This window comes from Caretta caretta, chromosome 1 (assembly GCF_965140235.1).
Source record: "Caretta caretta isolate rCarCar2 chromosome 1, rCarCar1.hap1, whole genome shotgun sequence".
In the NCBI taxonomy this organism is placed as follows: domain Eukaryota; kingdom Metazoa; phylum Chordata; order Testudines; family Cheloniidae; genus Caretta; species Caretta caretta.
The window spans coordinates 335,413,641-335,432,284 of NC_134206.1; the positions used below are offsets into that span (position 1 = coordinate 335,413,641).

At 40.2% G+C, this 18,644-nt stretch overlaps 1 protein-coding gene across 1 annotated transcript in view; it reads right to left on the bottom strand.

Moving 5' to 3' along the window:
• The window catches only part of SEMA3E (semaphorin 3E), a 221,889-nt gene that overhangs the window by 17,255 nt on the left and 185,990 nt on the right, over positions 1 to 18,644 (bottom strand). Inside the window, exons 8-13 of the mRNA XM_048836506.2 lie at positions 17,010 to 17,124; positions 16,513 to 16,582; positions 15,123 to 15,267; positions 6,940 to 7,162; positions 4,381 to 4,472; positions 2,187 to 2,228 (exon numbers count right to left, since the gene is read on the bottom strand). Of these exons, the coding sequence (XP_048692463.1) occupies positions 2,187 to 2,228; positions 4,381 to 4,472; positions 6,940 to 7,162; positions 15,123 to 15,267; positions 16,513 to 16,582; positions 17,010 to 17,124 (687 nt within the window). The remainder of the gene's footprint in view (positions 1 to 2,186; positions 2,229 to 4,380; positions 4,473 to 6,939; positions 7,163 to 15,122; positions 15,268 to 16,512; positions 16,583 to 17,009; positions 17,125 to 18,644) is intronic.

The following is an 18,644-nucleotide window of genomic DNA, read 5'->3' on the forward strand; positions in this document are numbered from 1 at the left end:
CCACCTCTGTTCCTATATTTTCTCTTCCCCCTAGCGCAGGGTCCTCTCCCACCTCCTCTTGCCTCTCTCCCCCATCTGGTCCAAGCTCCTGCCTCAGTCCTACTTCTCTGCTCCTATCCCCTGCCCAGCTCTTAACCTTTTTGCCTCATGTGCCTATCCCCTCCTCCCCTCTGCTCCTGCACCTGCCCCCATGTATGCTGCTTCCCCTCACTCTCCTCTGTTCTTGTCCATTCCTTTCCCCAGATCTCTGCTCCTGATGAGATCACAGCTACCTTCATCTGCTCCTATCTCCCCTCTCCGCAACCCTTACTCCTGCTCTTCTCCTTGCACCTCACCTCTCTGCACTCAAGTCAGGCTGCTTCCTCCTTCTTCTCCTTGCTGAGGGGTGCCAGAAAGGTGTGTGTCGGGAGCGTCATTGAGAGCACACACACACTCACAAACAATCTTCCTGCTTTAAGTTCTGGTGCCAGGCATGACAGTGGACCATAGTCGCTGGAAGGAGCAATAGCAGGGAAAGACCTGCTCAGCTCCTGCAGCTCTGGTGGAACAAGTTCTCTTGCTCTGAGGGGTGGGGCATTGTATGGGGCTGAAGCATGCTCAGTGCAGTGGAATTTTCTGAGAATTACCAGCCAAACTCTAACAAGTCACTACTGAGCATGCGTGAACTGAGATTTTTTTCAAAGGCTCATAACTTGGCCATTTTGGGGTGTTTTTCATGGGATCTGCAAAAGGCACATCCCTGATGCCAGGGTAACCTCTGTGCCCAATTTTATGTCCCTGCTCCAAAACATGGAGACGCTAGAGCTTCTAAAAAAGAATTTCAAACCAATTTGTTACCATGGGTGAAACAATGTATTTTCCTCTTATTTCACACTCAGAAATGGCTGAACCATTTTTGCTGAAACTCTGAAGTCAGCCCGAGGCAAACACCCTGGCATGAAAAATTTCAGCCAAAGCAGGTAAAGTTTGGCAAAACTATAAGCAACTGAAAACAGGGTATTACACTGGGAATTACTGGGCAACCGTAGGTGTTGCTACCTGCACCACCTATAACATATACACACGTGTGCGTATACAATGTGACAAAAATGTGAAATGCATATAAGTGCATATAAGAGCGAGATCATCTAATAGTGTGTGATATTTAAATGTGAACTCATTCACATTAGTTAATCACGCTCTGTTTTATTATGAAACACTCAGGTTTTCACTGCGATCTGTGGGGTTCATATTATCAAAGCAAGTGGAAGATCAATCTGACTCATGAATTGCTGGCACAATAATCACAGCAGGGAATAACTTGAGGGAAACAGGGACTAAGGAAAAATCTGTTGCTGATCAATGTAAAGTGATTGGCCACCAGAGCATGCAGATTTCCGGGCCAGGAGAGCCTCCTTTGTGCTGCCCACGTCCACGTTCAGTGGCCCCATGAGAGGGAGGGTTGGTCCTGATCTTGTTCAAACCAACCAGATTTCTGTTTATCAGGGAGAGAGGGGTCTCCCCCAACAGCCCTTTGTGGTGCTCAGCCCTTTCTGCCCCAGAAAGCCATGGACTCAGTTTAGAATTCCTCCCCCTAACCAGACTGACACCAAATCATTTGAACTGATATTCAGCCATCCTCTGTTAAAATGAAGATCTGGGGCCAGCTTGGACTGATATGGAGATTCCCAGCTGGGTCTTTTGTGCCCGATGAGAGAAAGAGCTAGGAGCATCATGAAGACCGCTTGAATCATACCCTCTCTGGCAGACACTCAGAAACTGCGATTTAAATCATGCCCAACACTCTCTGGGGCCACTGAATATGAAGGTGCGGAGTACAAAGGAGGCTTCCTTACACTGAAATCCCCATGCTCCCTTGCTCAATCACTTCAAATTTATCAGCAACAAAGTCCCTGTCTCTCAAGCGATTCCTTGTGCGATTACTATGCCAGCAACTCTTGAATTAGATTGCTTTTCACTTGCTTTAAAATGGATGCTAATGTGAATGCCGCAGATTTATTCAGCAATGAAAAACCTAAATGTTTCATAAAAAGCAGAGCATGATTAACTATGAGTTTATATTAAAATATTAGCATATATTACTTGACCTGATCTCTTTATATACAGTACCCAGCTATATACAGTTTAGATCTTTGCCACATTTCAGTTACAGAGTCATGTTATTTTAAACACAGAAAAATACTTGCCCTCTTTGAAGATATTTCCATAGAAATAATAGGAACTGGCACCTGAAAAAAAATAAGAGATTAGTCCTTTGCTTTACATGGAAATCAAAAGAAATGCCTTGTTTATGATGACTGTACATTTAACAGAAAGAGTATTAGTATTTACTCAAGATATGAGGCTCTCCTCTCTATACCATGTGAAGTACCCTCATTTTCTCTAGGACTCTTTGTCAGAGTAGAGTAAATGAAGGAAATTGAGAACTATTATTTTTATAAAAAGTGATTTTTAAAAACCATACATTTTTAATTCAGAGAACAATATCAAACCTAATGGGAGCACGGCAGTCATGTCAAGTCCTGGTTTCACCGATCCCATTTGTCTCACTTCAGTATGACAAGCGGAGTGTTCTTTATACATGGCAGGCTGACTATAGATAAGATTAAATTATCAGGCATTCCAACTCGTGGCCTTGCCCCTTTGTCTTTTTCTCAGACTTCCTGTAACACTGGCAGAACAGAATCCTCATCGACTACACTGAGAACTTACACTGGGTCCCACTTATTGGTCCAAGCCCTGTAGTCCTAGCACTGTAGTGCCTCTGTGGGTAGGATTTCATTATATCTAGTTTGCTACACACCAAAAACTGTGATTTTTAATCAGGCAAAATTCTTATTGAAAGCAACAGGAAATTTTTCTAAGCAGGGACTCAAGATTTGGCCCACAGCATAGACTGAATTTCTCTTTCTGGGCTCTGGTTTTTAGCTGGACCTTCACTAAATCTCCAGTAACCTGGGTGCAATTTTATGCTTGCAATTTAACCCATTTAGATGCTTAATTGACTATTTTTTAGGGAGGGATAAAATCAAGTAGTTAGTCTTCTTCCTATAAAATAGCCTAAAATCTTACAGGCTCTGTCTGAACATAAGACATTCTCATAAGCAAATTAGGGAAATGTGGTCTAGATTAAACTGGCACAACTGGTTGGAAAACCATGCTCAAATAGTTTGCTGTCAAACTGGGAGGACTTATTGCTTAGGGTCCCGCAGAGATCTGTCCTGGGTCCAGAACTATTCAACATTTTCATGAATGGTTTGAATAATGGCATTGGGCGTATGCTCATAAAATTTGTGGATGGCACCAAACTGGGAAGGGTTGCAAGTACTTTGGAGGGCTGGATTAGAATTTTAAATGACCTTTACAATTTGGAGTTGATGAAATTCAATAAAGACAAGTTAAAAGTACTACACTTAGGAAGGAAAAATCAAAAGTACAAATATAAAATGAGTAATAACTGGCTAGGCAGTAGTACTGCAGAAAAAGATCTGGGGGTTATAGAGGATCACAAATTGAATATGAGCCAACAATGTGATGCAGCTGTGAAAAAGGCTAATATAATTCTGCAGTGTATTAACAGAAGTATCATTATGTAAGACATAGGAGGTAATTGCCCTTCTACTTTGCTTTGGTGATGCCTCAGCTGGAGTACTGAGTCCAGTTTCGGGCATCACATTTTAAGAAAGATGTGGACAAATAGGAGAGTCCATAGGAGAGCAACAAAGATGTTTAGAAAACCTGATATATGAGGAAAGAGTTAAAAAAAATTAGTATGTTTAGTCTTGAGAAAAGAAGACTGAAGTGGGATCTGATAACAATCTTCAAATATCTTAAGGGCTATTATAAAGAGCCCTTTATCAATTGTTCTCCATGTCCACTGAAGATAGGACAAGAAGCAATTGACTTAATCTGCACCAAGGGAGATTTAGGTTAGATATTAGGAAAAACTCTCTAACTATAAGGGCAGTTAGATGCTGGAATAGGTACCAAGGGAGGCGGTGGAATCCAATCAATCAATAGAGGTTTTTAAGAACAGGTTGGATGAACACCTCTCAGGGATGGTCTAATTTTACTTGGGCCTGCCTTCGCAAGAGAGGATGGACTATACGACTTCTCGAGAACATTGCAGCTCTGCATTTCTGTGATTTAAACCATAGAGTGAAATTCCTGACTTGTTTCAGTTCTTTCAGTATTCAGTGTGCAACTCTGGTTCAATTAAACCTCTGTTTATAATGAAGATTTCCTGTGAAAAAACTAGAGTCTCATCAGAGGGTTTCACTGCACACAGATATTGTATTTTCACTCATATTGATACACTGTAGGCATTTTAATTTAGATTTGTGACAGTTGGATATATGTTTCTTACACAGGGCATTGTACCTTGAATACTTGCATTTCTTCAAGAATCACTTCTTCCATTGATTCTGTGTCCTGGTTGTAAATTGTAATGACTTTCAACACAATCCCATTATCTGGAAGCAAATAGAAAACACCCTATAATTCATAACTGGTAGTAATATTAATTTGTCAGTTGACGAAGATCAAAATAACTTCTTTAAACTGATAAAACCTAAATAATAAAAACCTACCAAACTTGGAAATATATTTCATATTATTAGTTCTTTTATTATCCACTTTGCTTTTGAATCTTGAACATAAAAATACATGTGACATCAAATTAGGAAATGGAGGCCTAAATCTTCAAAGGTATTCAGGTTCCTAACTCCCACTGAGTTCAATGGGAGCTAGGTGCCTAAATGTCTTTAAGGATCTGGGCCTGAGATCTTTAAGGGTTAAGTCACTGGATCAAGACCACCCAGCAAGTAAGTAGTAGAGTCAGGAACACAGTTGAGGTTGCCCTGTCTCTCGGTTCCGTGGTCAATCCACTATATGATACTGCCTCCCACTTATTTATTGTGTTACAAAAAATTATTTATTGTGTTACAATAAATTAACACATTGGAATAACTGTTGGTCTCCCTCTGCTTCATTTTGTCTTGCTGCCTGTTATTAAATATCCCTTATTTTTCCGAGGCTGCGAGTTTGTCATCAGCAGCAGCAATTGCTGCTTCCTGGTCTCCTGTTATTCTCACTCATCTCTGATTTACAGGAGAAAGAAATTAACCAGAGAGGCACCAGGGGGAAAAAAAATGTTCAGGGAGAGATAAAGGAGATGCACATAAAAAGGAGCCATTCAAGTAGGCTCCAACACCTCTCCTCAAAGAAAAAATGGATCAAAGAGGTCCATTTTTTGAGGGAACAGTTAAAAGGAATTACTGCCCGGAGCTCAGATTTTCATAACTAAGATCCTCTGTGAATCCAGCTGACAAGCATGTTGTGGAACGTTAACCCTGAAGTTTAGACTTCCTCTTTGATAAGCCATTCAAACAACTCAATTCATAGTTAGACCACATGAACACTTCATGTGTTGGATCTAGATAGAGGAAGATTGACCCTTTCCTGCAAAATAATACCCAGGGCACCCCTGAATTTTTTGCCAGAGTAAACACTGCATGATTGGGCTCAAAGTGCCAAACCCAAGATTGCTATGCTGGAAATTCTTTTCGCCAAAAAACAAATTATAAAGAGAAGAATAAGCTGCAGTTAGGCGCCAGTCCAGCAGAGTACTTAAGCACCTACTTAACTATGGTGAGTGGCTCTGCTGGCTACAGTTTTTCTTTTGCTTGATCAGAGACCTATTTGCTTTTCTGAACATGCAAGTTTTACTATATATACAAGTGTAAAGCATAAAATATACAGTCAATGTTATGAAATCCAGCACAGACACATACATGACAAAGAACATGGCATGTGATTAATTTCACCACATACTGGAACCAAAATGTAAAAGTTTAGAAAACAGTATTAATGTAAAGCACACCCTGCTATTCTACAAGCACACTTCTTTTGTATCCTTTGAACAGTGAAATATGGTTTCCATCTAAATTTAATTAGTTAAAAGATAGCTTACACTAAATGCTTTTTGTTTGGCAAACTGGCCACTAGTGCCTGTGGCAAGTAATCCCTGTTGCTATGATAAAATTTAGAAGTATGAATCTTTCAATCATTTCCAGATAAGTTCGATATTGCAAAGATTCAAGTCTATTTCCAGGCCTTATTTACGTTTTCTTAAGTTCCGAAGAACAGTTAGGCATTAAAGGATGTTGACATTCTGTGTGCCTGCCCAGACGTCGAAATATGAAAGCTTGTGACATATTTGACCTTTTCCAAAGTTGTTGTATGGGTGCTAAAAAAAAGGTATTTTGAGAAATCAAAATGTATTAGGGATGTCTGAAAACTTGGCAGAACTCTCAAACTTTTTGCAGCTTATTTTTGAATTGCACGATGGGGCAATCCCTTCTTCCAATGACCAGTTCCTGGTACTGCATCACAGTGTAGGTCTAAAAACTGACTGCTTCTATTTAACACCAGCCTCTAGACGTGTGGTCCCCAGAGTAAGTAATAAAGCCAGCAGCTTGCACTGACTTTTTTAAAAATCAGACAACTTATTTTAATATCTTCTGAATCTGGGTCTCAGGTGTGGCACTGAACTGTGATCACTGGGAATTGCACTTTTGAAAAATCAGCTCCCTTTGCAGGACCTGTATTTTAGGCTCCCATTCTTAAAAACTTAGGCTCCAGTTTTTAATCCTTTTTTTCCAGCCCTTGTTATTTTTATTTCTGCCACAGGTCTGCTCAATGACCTTAGATAAATCGCTGCCTCAGATTCTCCAGTGGTGAAACAGGGACTTGTAATCTCTCCTTGCATTTGGTGCTCTACAGATAAAACGTGCTATGGAAATGTTGAGTATGATTATTTATTAGGATTGTGGTTTCAACTTGACGCCTGTCAAACAGAAACAGCTTAATCTTGGAGAGGTGTCATAGGTTTGTTGAAAGTGGGAGGAAAAAAGATAAGATACCATCTTTTTTATTTACCTGTGCCAATAAACAAGACATCGTATTGCCCATCTTCAGCTTCCACTCTATCCACCGATATTTGTTTTAGGTTGTACTTGCCATCGGTTTTCACAAGTATTGGCCTTTTATGAACAGGTTTGATGGGCTGATACATCAGTGGGTGGCTCCTTGCAAAACGGACAGCTTCGTCAGGATAGTCTTTGGTGGTACCATACAGACCGCCATTGACTTTGCTGGCACACTGTAAAAACATGTGATAGGCTGGTTATATACATGGATTTTTTTTAATGCTGGCTTAGATGATATATGGTATAGGCCTCATTCTCAAGGATGCTGACTCTCCACAGCTCCCAGGAGAAGAGAAGGCATGGGCGTTTGAGGGATTAGGGAATAAAGGGGGCATGAAAGAAGATGGAACTGCTGGAGGGCAAAGTCCGAGCAGTAGACAGTGGGTGACTAGCAATGAGAAGGAAGCAGGGGCAAAGATCTGCAAAGATCTTTGCTCAAACAGAACTCTGGCTGAAGTCAACAGGAGTTTATTTAGTTCTTATTAAGGAAAAGACATTCTGGTTTGGTCCCAAATGTATACCGAGGGCCAGATTCTGCTTTTAATTACAATGAGAGCTTGAATTTGACCACAGTATGTATGTATCTACATATGTATCTATCTACACACATGCAGGTGTGTGTATATATAAATATGTGTGCATGCATGCATGCACACATATACTTACGCAAAGGCAGTTTTCCAACCAGTGTTAAGGCCTCTCATAACGTATTACAGAAATAAATTAGCTCCATGTCTCTAATACATTAGCAGTAGAGCTGATCAGGTTTTTTTCAGACATGGGCTATGTCTATGCAGCAAAAGCTGAGCACAGGCTAGCCTCCTTGCACTAGCTTGAATCCAGCTAACATGGGTAACAACAGCAGAAACAATGCAGCACAGGCTTCAGACTCTGCAGGCTAGTGAGCCGAAGATATACCCAGGATTCATGCTGGGCTTCTACAGACTGTGCTGAGCTGTCTTCAATGCAGTTGTTAGTGAGTTAGCTGGATTCAAACTAGCTCGGGTAGGCTAGCCCATTTTCAGGCATACCCAGAGAGGTTTATTTTATTGGAAAAATGGCTTTTTTTGTAAAAAGATTTTTTTGATGAAAAATTTACATGATCAACATTTTTAGTTTTTCACAAAAAGTGTAGTGCCTCTTTTCCCCACAAATTTTGATTGAAAATGTTATCAGAATGGTTCTCGGCTTTTTTTCATTAATCGTAAGACAGTAGGAAGAAAGAAGTTTTCTACTCAGTACAGCCAGCCATGTAAAATGAGCAAAACAGCAACATTTGGTATCAATCTATAGTTTAATTTTGATTGCAAAAATACCATAATAGGAAATTAAGCACATTTAAAAATGAATCCCACAGCACCAGCAGTAATTCTTCATCTCAAGATGCTTAGTGGTATTGCATTTAATTCTCATTTCTACTTCATAATGACAATATTATATATCACAGGTTAGCCTGAAATGCCAATGTTTGCTTTGATCAGTCTACCATTTGGCAAAGCACACTATAAGTCAGTGATTGAATTGAATTTACTGATTAGGTTAAATTTATTTGTAGGGCTAAACTGTGGCATTATCCATAAAAGTTAATTTTTAAATATTATGTAAAAAAACAGGATAATGTCCCCTGACTTAACATAGATTCTTCATTTCAAATTTGCCTCATGATCTCTAATTGAAACCATTTATGAGCAAGCTGGAAATATTTCAGTAACGTTCACTTCCTCCCAATCTCCACATGACAGTGTGGTTTTCAGAAGCATTTCAAGAAAAGCCACAGTAGCAGGCTCTCCCTATTTAAATTGTATTTTCAATCAATAAAATGAAATAAAACCCTCTTAATGTTTACTGGAAATGGTCATTTTAAACTTGCAGCCAACTATAATTGACAAAAACAAGCTCCTGCACTTGTCAAAGCGGGAGCTGTTTGTTTCCACTTATGGGGGTTGGCTCCATGAATGCTCAGTGTTGACTTTGAAGTAATTGTCTAATCAGCCTAGGGATGGCGTTTCACCAGCTGTTTGTAATAAAGGGAAAGGTTTGGGGTTTTTCAGACAAGCTGAACCTCCGCTTTCCCTAGATTGAACAGCACATCGAGTAGCATTGCCAAGTTCCGTTGCAAAGTTCCAACTCGAGAGATTTGATCAAAACGATCCTTTGCAGGCTTTTATTTCTGAATTAAAAACAATAAAAAAACTCTAGAGGGGAATTGGTAGATGCAGCTGCCTCTAAAGTTTCCCTTCAACATCATTTCTGAGGAAGCTGGTCTTGTTTTCAGAAGCATCACAGTAAAAATACACTAGATGTGACAAAGGAGTAGTAGCCTGATTACTCACATGACCAAAGCAATACTTCCAGCAGACATTACAGATTCTAGAGTCTGCCAGAACCAGTCTAGCTCTACCAAATATGTGAGCTCTGGGTTTGTGTGATTTAAAACTGCTCTTCTCCCCCAATTTATAGACTCCACCTAGTCTCATCCAACAGCCAACATCGATAGACGTTGATTCATAGAGGTGAGCAAGATTTGTCACTTTCTTTTAAAAAGAAAAGGAGTACTTGTGGCACCTTAGAGACTAAGAAATTTATTAGAGCATAAGCCTTCGTGAGCTACGAAAGCTTATGCTCAAATAAATTTGTTAGTCTCTAAGGTGCCACAAGTCCTCCTTTTCTTTTTACGGATTCAGACAAACACAGCTGCTACTCTGTAACCTGTCACTTTCTTCTGTCACTATTGCTCTCAGAATTAACTAAACATGGAGAAGGTACTGGGATCATTGCAACCAACATCTTTCCAAGAAGTGGCACCACCAACACGGCACTCCTGAAAGTCGGGTCCCCACACCCAAACTCAGAGGGCCGGTGCCTGGTCCATGCAAAGTCCCTTTGTTCTACTGAAGCAACACCAGATGACTCTAAAGCTGCCCTAAATCTCAGTCAAGAATGGCTGAATCTTCAGCTAGCATAAAGCTAGCATAGCCAGCTGATCCAGGTCCCATAACACCCTCAAGATTAGGAAGGCAACACGATTCAGTGAACTGGGACTCAGGGTTCAGGCTCTGTCACTCACATGCTTCACCTTGACCTCTATCCCTCTCTTTCTGCTCCCACCTTTTGTTTATCTTCTCTATTTAAACTGTTAGCCCTTAAGGTCCAGGGACTGACCTTACTCTCTGTTTGCATAGTTTCTAGCACAATGGAGCGATTCAGAGTCCCGAGGAAGACAGTGTAATTGACAGAAGAACTCTAATGGAATTGAACTCTGTGCCTGAGTCAATCACAGATACATGGCATTGTTTCCTGTCTCTATGGGAGTTCAGCAAGGCTGCATTATGTCACCATTGTTCAACATCCATATTGACTGGTTGCTGGATAAGCTTGAGGAAGCAGCCACTAGTGGCATTCACCTGAAGATCATTCTATTTTGAGATCTCAAATACACCAATGCCACTGTCTTGTTCGCTCAGTTTGGTGAATTGCTGCAGCTGGTGTCCAATCTGGTAGAGCAAAAAGTAGCTGGAAGCAGTCAAATACATGGGCAGAGTCACAGAGAGGGCTGGAGGATGCTCAAAAGCATGCACAGAACAGCAGTTGCTGCCTTGTTTCAGGGCCTTCAGGTTACTTTGCTTGCCGTGAAGCTGAGGATTTATGGAACCACAATTATACCAACTTTTTCATATGGCAATGAAACACGGGCACTGGGGAAGGCTGAAGAACCCAAGACTGATATTTTTGATTCCCATCATCTTTGTCAGCTGCTCCATATCAAGTGGCAAGAGAAGATTAGAAATATTCAGGATATTCAAAGTCAAACCCCTCCATCAGCACTGATTTGGTTTGGACGACTTTCTTAATATAGACATATTATTGGAATGGAAGACCAACAAATTCTGAAGAATGCATACCAAGGAATGCTGCTACGTGTCCAACAATCACATGGTTGCCAAAAGCTTGAGTGGTGCGATAAGATTGCCAGTGATGGACACAAACTGAATATACCATTAGACTAGTGTAAGCACCTTGCCAGAGACTGATCCAGGTGCCACTGAATTTGCAAGTTGGCAATGTCCCTTTCGTGATGATGATAGCACAATGGGGCCCTGGTCTTGGTTGGGGCCTCTAGATGCTATGAAGAATAGGGGCATGATATGGGTGTCAAGTTGGAATAGCACACAGCTCCTTTACCGGTCTCCCCATCAACTGGGATGAATTTGGTTCCTGTGTAGCAGAGGATTTAGCACAGTGTTTTGTCCTTCTTACCAGAAAGTTCCATTTAATGGCTCAGTGCTAGTGACTTGCTCAGAAAAAAAGAAAACTCAAACATTCAGATTTGTTTAAAAAGATTTCCTAACAGAAATGTAGAGACTAATGTGGAAATCCTCATTCAGTTTTACTCAGTCCTTGCTCTGGGATAGGGGGGATTTGCTTCCTGAAAAAGGAATGAATACAGACTTGCAGAATAGTTGAGAAGAATCTAATCTTTGTAAAATAATCAACCATTCTGCAATCTGTTTCTGGTGCATCCTCACTTCTCTCATTTTGTCAGATCCAATAACTGGCATAGCAGTCTCATAGAAAGTATTACATTGGGAGATGATTACTTCAGTTTCCTTCCACCTCCTAGCTGAAAATTAGGCATTTTACTTGCCAGTCGTTTTATCCTGATTCAGCACCAATAGCTGAAGTTTGTCTCCAGCTTGTCCCCACATCCACAAAGGAACAAAAAGCCCTGTGACATCAAGATGGTATAAATCTCATTTACACTGTTCAAATCCCAGATAATCTCTTTAGGGGAATATATTCTATTGTATTTTGGTTTGTGACTCCTACCCCAAAAGAAGCTGCAGAAGCCAACAGTCATTTTAAATGAGACCGGATGGTGAATTTGAGATTACACAGTAGGGAATGAAGCTGCATTGGTATGGACTAGATAAGCTAATTGGCCTTTCTACCTCTCATTTCTGTGATTCTGTGATAAACGGATTGCACACAAAGTTTATTTTTGAATATGATTGTTTTTAGTATAAAACTTAATACTGACTCAGATAGCAAAGCAAAAGCAATACCATGAGTAATGAACCAGCAAATTGTTTACTCCACTGGTAAACTCAGGAGAACAAACACTTAGCCAATTAAAAGATAAAGGGGTGACATTTCAAAGCAGCATGTGTGTAGCATGTACGTAGCATGCTGTAGCTCACGAAAGCTTATGCTCAAATAAATTTGTTACTCTCTAAGGTGCCTCCTTTTCTTTTAGCTAAACATGTTACATATGTAAATGGGTCTCACACAGCCAAAAATCTGCATGAGGCTGACGTTTTACAGGAAAGGCTTGTTGAGCCTAACAAAATTGCAGCTGGTAATAATACCTTGTACAGCTAATTAGTTACACAGAAGATGACTGTGGGGAAGGAGCTGTATGGGGAGAGGAAAAAATCTGGGGTCTGACTCTCCTCTCATTCACAACAGCTTTACGTGGTTCAATTCCTTTGACTTCAACACAGTTACTCCTGATTTACATCAGAGGAAGTGAGAGGAGAATCGGGCCTTTTTGACCCTGGGCCTGATCTGTGAGGTGCTAACAAACTCTTGAGAGGTACTGTGCACCCTTGGCTACCATTGATATCCATGGAATGTGAATGTGCTGAGAACCTTTTTAAAAGCATTGAAGCCCATGTGGCAAGTAAGAATAGTGGTGTTTAGATCCCATGGTGATGGGAGCCTTAGAGACATCGAAAATGAGAGACAGACATTCAGAGGGAGCCTGAGAGAGGGATGCTGGTTCATGCCTGTGAAGAAGCACCATCATAGAAATTCTTCCCCTCTTTCTATGCAAGGAATGTGTAAGTGATCCCTGTCAGAAATCTGGCAATACACCAAATAAAAACTCATATGCCAGGCACAAACAACTGTGCAGATGCCAGCTCCTGTATACGAGCAAAATATGCCATGGGAAAAAGGCCAGCTCTATTATGTTTGCAGAGTATGCCCCAGGGTTTCCTTTTCACTTAGTGTGCATTGGTACTAAGATCCAGTTCTGGGAAAAGTCATAACAAAGTCGAGAAAGAAGCACATTCATGTTCTTGTTGCAACTCTGTTCTTCGCAAATTTGTAAAAAAAAAATCTTTATTTACTTTCTTCATGTTGGCAAAATTGGCAAATTGTTGGAATCGTTTGGCAAATGGAAGGAAAGCAGGATGCCCAGAAGAAGGTATAGAAAGTGGGAACTGGTTCAGATCAAATCTATCCATCCATCTGTAGGGTCCTGGCAGACATACATATTAAGGCCAGAAGGGACCATTGTGATAGTCTGGTTTGACCTTCTGCATAACAGAGGCAATGGGATTTCACCCCAATAATTTCTGCATCAAAAATAAATTCTGGTTGAGCTACAACATATCTTTTAGAAAGACACCCAATCCTGATTTAAAGACTTAAATTGATGGAGAATCCTCCACATCCCTAGGTAAATGGTTCCAATGATTAATTACCCTCACTGTTAAAAATCTGCACCTTATTCCTAGTTTGAGCATTTACCTATATTATTGGAATTAAGAACCATTTGATCCTTTGAGCAAAACCTGCATCAAATTGAATGAGAACTTTGAAGTAAGATTCAAAACAGTGGATTAACTTTTTTGGTTTAACATTTTATATAGCCTAGATGATTCTACTATAAGGTGGGTGCACAACTGGTTGGAAAACTATACTCAGAGAGTAGTTATCAGTGGTTCACAGTTAAGATGGAAGGGCATATCGAGTGGGGTCACTCAGGGATCTGACCTGCCTCTGGTTCTATTCAATATCTTCATAAATGATTTGGACAATGGCATAGAGAGTACACTTATAAGTTTGCAGATGGTACCAAGGAGGGATTTCAAGTGGTTTGGAAAACAAGATTAGAATTCAAAATGATCTTGACAAAGTGGAGAAATGGTCTGAATTAAATAGGATGAAATTCAATAAGAACAAATGCAAAGTACACTTAGGAAGGAATAATCAATTGTACAAATACAAAATCGGAAATGACTACCTTGGAAGGAGTATTGCAGAAAAGGATTTGAGGGTTATAGTGGATCACAAACTATATATGAGTCAACAATGTAAAACTGTTGCAAAAAAAGCAGACATAATTCTGGGATGTAGTAGCAAGTAAGTTTTAAGCAAGAAACAAGAAATAATTCTTCCATTCTACTCAGAATTGATAAGGCCTCAGCTGGAGTACTGTGTCCAGTTCTGAGCATTACACTTCAGGAAAGATGTGGACAAACTGGAGAGAGTCCAGAGGAGAGCAACAAAAATGATTAAAGGTCTAGAAAACATGTGAGGAAAGACTGAAACGACTGGGTTTGTTTAATCTGGAGAAGTGAAGACTGAACGGGACGTGATATTAATGGGCTAAAACTGCAGCAAGAGAGATTTAGGTTTGAAATAAGGGAAAACTTCTTAATTTTTAGGGTAGTTAAGCACTGGAACAAATTACTTGGGAGGCTGAGGAATATCCATCATTGGAGATTTTTAAGAGCAGGTTAGACAAACAGCTCTCAGGGACTGTCTAGATAATACTTAGTCCTGCCTCAGTGCAGGAGACTGGACTAGATGACCTATGAAGGTCCCTTTCAGTCCTATATTTCTATAATTTTTTTGCTCTTAACATTTTCCTGTTCCATTGCATATCCTGGTCCTGGCAGGGGCCAGAAAAGAGATAGTGAAATACCTTAGAAAGCATGGTTTCATGCTATTCCCAGATGACTAAAACCAGAAATCATTGGAGATATTGCAAAAAAGTCAATTACCACTTCAATTTATTTTTTGCCCCCCAAAACCACCAAAACATGCAATCTTTGTAGACAGAGTCATGAGGTGATAACTAGGGTCTAATCCAAAGCCCCCTGAGCCCCTAGGGATCTAACTCTCATTGTTTTACTTTGGGTAAAATATATTGTTGATAGCCTTAATAGTTTACTGCTAGAGTCATTCCATCCGTTTTCAATAGCATCATATTGATATCAAATACTCATTATCACAATTCTGGACATTATGATATTTGTCCATCATGACCTGTTTATTTTATTTTCTTCCCAACTTGAATTAGACTGACATCACAACAGAAAATAGGGTTTCTCGTGTACCTACCGAGCCAGGCCTGGGGTAAGGTACTTTTCCTTCATACAGAGACCAATGGTATTCAGGTCCTTCTTTATGAGCGTACGGTCCATTGAAGGCTGCTCGGATGCTAGCTATATGATAGACACATATAGCATATCCTCTAAAAATATTGCTATAAAATAAAAATCAAAGATGTTAAAGCAAAGATTGTAGCTGTAGTGTACAGTTTGGTGGTTGAATTAATCATACTAATAGAACTTATTACATAAATGTCATACCCTGTGAATGTATTAATAATGAGTACTCATGAAATTAGATTCAGCAAGATATTTTAAAAATATGTCTATGTTTAAACATGTGATTGGTCCCATTGAGTTTAATGGGACTGATTACGTTATCTCAGGTACTAACATGGCCTCCATCGTTACCATAGTATCTGAATTCTTCATAATTTTTAATGTATTTAGTCTCCCAACACCTCTTTGAGGTAGAGAAATGCTATCGTCTCTATTTTACAGATGCAAAATTAAGTCACAGAGATAAGTGACTTGCTCAAAGTCACACAAGAAGTCCATGGAAGAACAGGGAACTGAACCTCAGTCTCCCACCTTCTAGACGAGGGTCCCTAAGCTCTAGACCATCCTTCTACTCATAGTCTTTCTGTATTCATTTGTATAATTTCTTGCTGAGTCAGGACCTATGGGAATGATACAACACCACCTAAAGTCAATCTGAGTCCTTCTATTGACTTCAGTGGACAATAGATTAGGCCACGGGTTGGCAACCTTCAGCATGCAGCCCATCAGGGTAATCTGCTGGCGGGCTGCGAGACATCTTGTTTAAATTGACCGTCTGCAGGAACGGCCCCCCGCAGCTCCCATTGGCCAGGAACGGTGAACTGCGGCCACTGGGAGCTGCAGGGAGGAGGGGCATGTCTTGTGGCCCGCCAGTGGACTACCCTGATGGGCCGCATGCTGAAGGTTGCCGACCCCTCGATTAGGCTCTAAATGAAGCTATGTATTTTCACTTTATATACTAAATTCACTACCCTAAGAAGCAGGGCTGGCCTACAACATTTTGCCATTTTGCCATTTGAGGCGGGGAGCTCAAATGATGCCCTCATGCCCCCTCGCTTGGCCAAAACTTTGAAACTCTGGGTCCTAGTGGTGCCGCCCCCTCCCCGAACACAGTCTGGCACCTGAGGCGGCCGCCTCAGTTCACCTCATGGTAAGGGCAGCCCTGCTCAGCAGCTGCATTATTGAGGGTGAGGGGAAAGGGCATGTATAGCATCAGAATTAAATTGATCAGTTATGCAATGTGTATCAGCTATATGATATTTATTACACAACTGACATCTTCCTTAATTATAGACTGGTCAAATATGCCTCTATTACTGTCATCTTTCCTTGCTAGTTACCTTGTCGTGTTAAAGAGTCCAAATATCACTGGATTTTTGTTATCCCGAGTTTGTAGTAAAAACACATCCTCTGTAAAAATGAAAACACAATGTTATTTATAGCTCACCTACTTTTCCGAGTCCCAAAGGAGATACAGTTGACTGCTTGTTAACAGTGGAAAGTTATTTCTTGATACACACTACTTAATTTAACACAGCTTTTAAAAACATGATATAAATAAATACAAGTGTAATGGAAGTTAGCCTAGTCCGTAAATATACTTTATATATTATAATATATTTTGAAATATAAAATACATATGTATTGGAAATATATATATATATATATATATATATATATATATATATATATATATATATATATTTGATGTAATCCAAATATTAGTAGTCTCTTCCTGTTAATGGTACATGTCCTATACTGAGGTAAAAAGGGATTAGCAGAGAAGTTCAGATTCTGTACAGTGTGGTGTAACTTTATTTCTGTCCAAGATATTTACCTAATTCATCAAAATATGTATCAATTCCATTCATTCCTGGCACAGAGCAGATCAGTCTGGTTTTGAGGAAAGTGCTCCATTTATTCACCAACATTCGCTGTCCTCCCATATCATTCTGTGTGGAGAGAGAAACAAATAATAAATGTAATTTAGAGGAATGCATCTAGATGAACAATACTCAATGTTGAATTGCGCTCTCATTGTGCCTTTCAATGTCTGAAGCATACAATTTCAAACCACATTTCTATTATTCCACTTGTGTTATTATTTTGGAGTCAGTCTCTAGTAAAACTGTAGAGATTTATCCAATTTCTCATTAAAAGCTGTGGGTTTGTAAGAATTTTTAATTAAATACTAGGGCTGCAACTAGTTTTACCTGTCCAGCTGTTGTAAACCCTTCTCATTTATTTCTACAGTCGATTAACTCAATAGTCCAAATATTTTAGCTGACTGTATATTTCTATATGAACTGAGTGCATCGCTGGATCAATAGACTTGGAGACAGAAGCCCCAAATCTGTTTCTGGAACAGGTTCAGACAGGGCTAATTCACGGCAACCTTCCACACAGTGTCCTGCAAATATGTCCCAAGACTGATATCAATTCCTCCAGGAATTTCTCATCAATCCCAGTCGAACTATCTTCACTGAGGCTGCTGACCCAAGCATTGGTGATGTTGAGAATCTGTTTTTCAGTTTGATAACATCCCTATTTAGGATGTTTCATATACGTGACTCTCTTTTAACTAGGTGCTGCATAAGAAATTTTAACAAGCCGTTTGCTGGAGGCTAAGTGTAACATCCTGTGTCTCCTGCTAATAAAGTAGTTTTGCATGTTGTTCCATTTGTATACTGCTCTCTGTACATCCATCAGTCTTCCTTTAGTTATGAAGAATGAATGTGGCTGCCTTCAAAGGCAGATTAGACACTGGGAAATCTGCAGTCTATTCCTGGCTCTGCTACTGACTTGGTGTGTGATCTTCGCAAATCATTTCACCTCTTTTCCTCATTTTCCTCATCTGTGAAATGGGGATTATGCTGTTTACTAGCTCACAGCGGTATTGCAAGGATTAATTAGTTCATATTTAAAAGGCGCTCTCCACATGAAAGACTGGATCTATTGTGATCTGGCTCGTTTTTGCTATTCATGCAAAGAGGCTAGAAACCGGCTGCAAATGAGCAGCAGAATATTCCAATCCAAGGAGAGCTCCCTGCTGGTAACCCTGGAAATACTGTTCCTCCAATCCCTGATATAGGGGGCACGTTAGGGGCAGGAAGATATGTGCTGACAGCATGTGGCTGAGCTCCCATATCCTCCCATGTCTGTAGGGACCATAAAGCATGGTGTTACTTAGAATGGCCTGGCAGCAGCTTTAAGTGGCTTTGGGGCTGGAGCCAACCCCTTATACAGGCAGTTATTCATCCTCCACCCCTTGTTCCGAGGAGAGCTCTGATGCAGGAGAGAATCTGGCTGGGGAAATGCTGTGTGAACATTGAGTGCTAAGTATCATCATTATTATTACCAAACTGTGTCACTTAACTGCAAAAGAACTAGAGATGGGCTTAAACCACAAAACGTGGATCCATGTCTGGATTTTGAACCTCCTCACTCAAGAGTTCAATAGTGTTTGGATGTG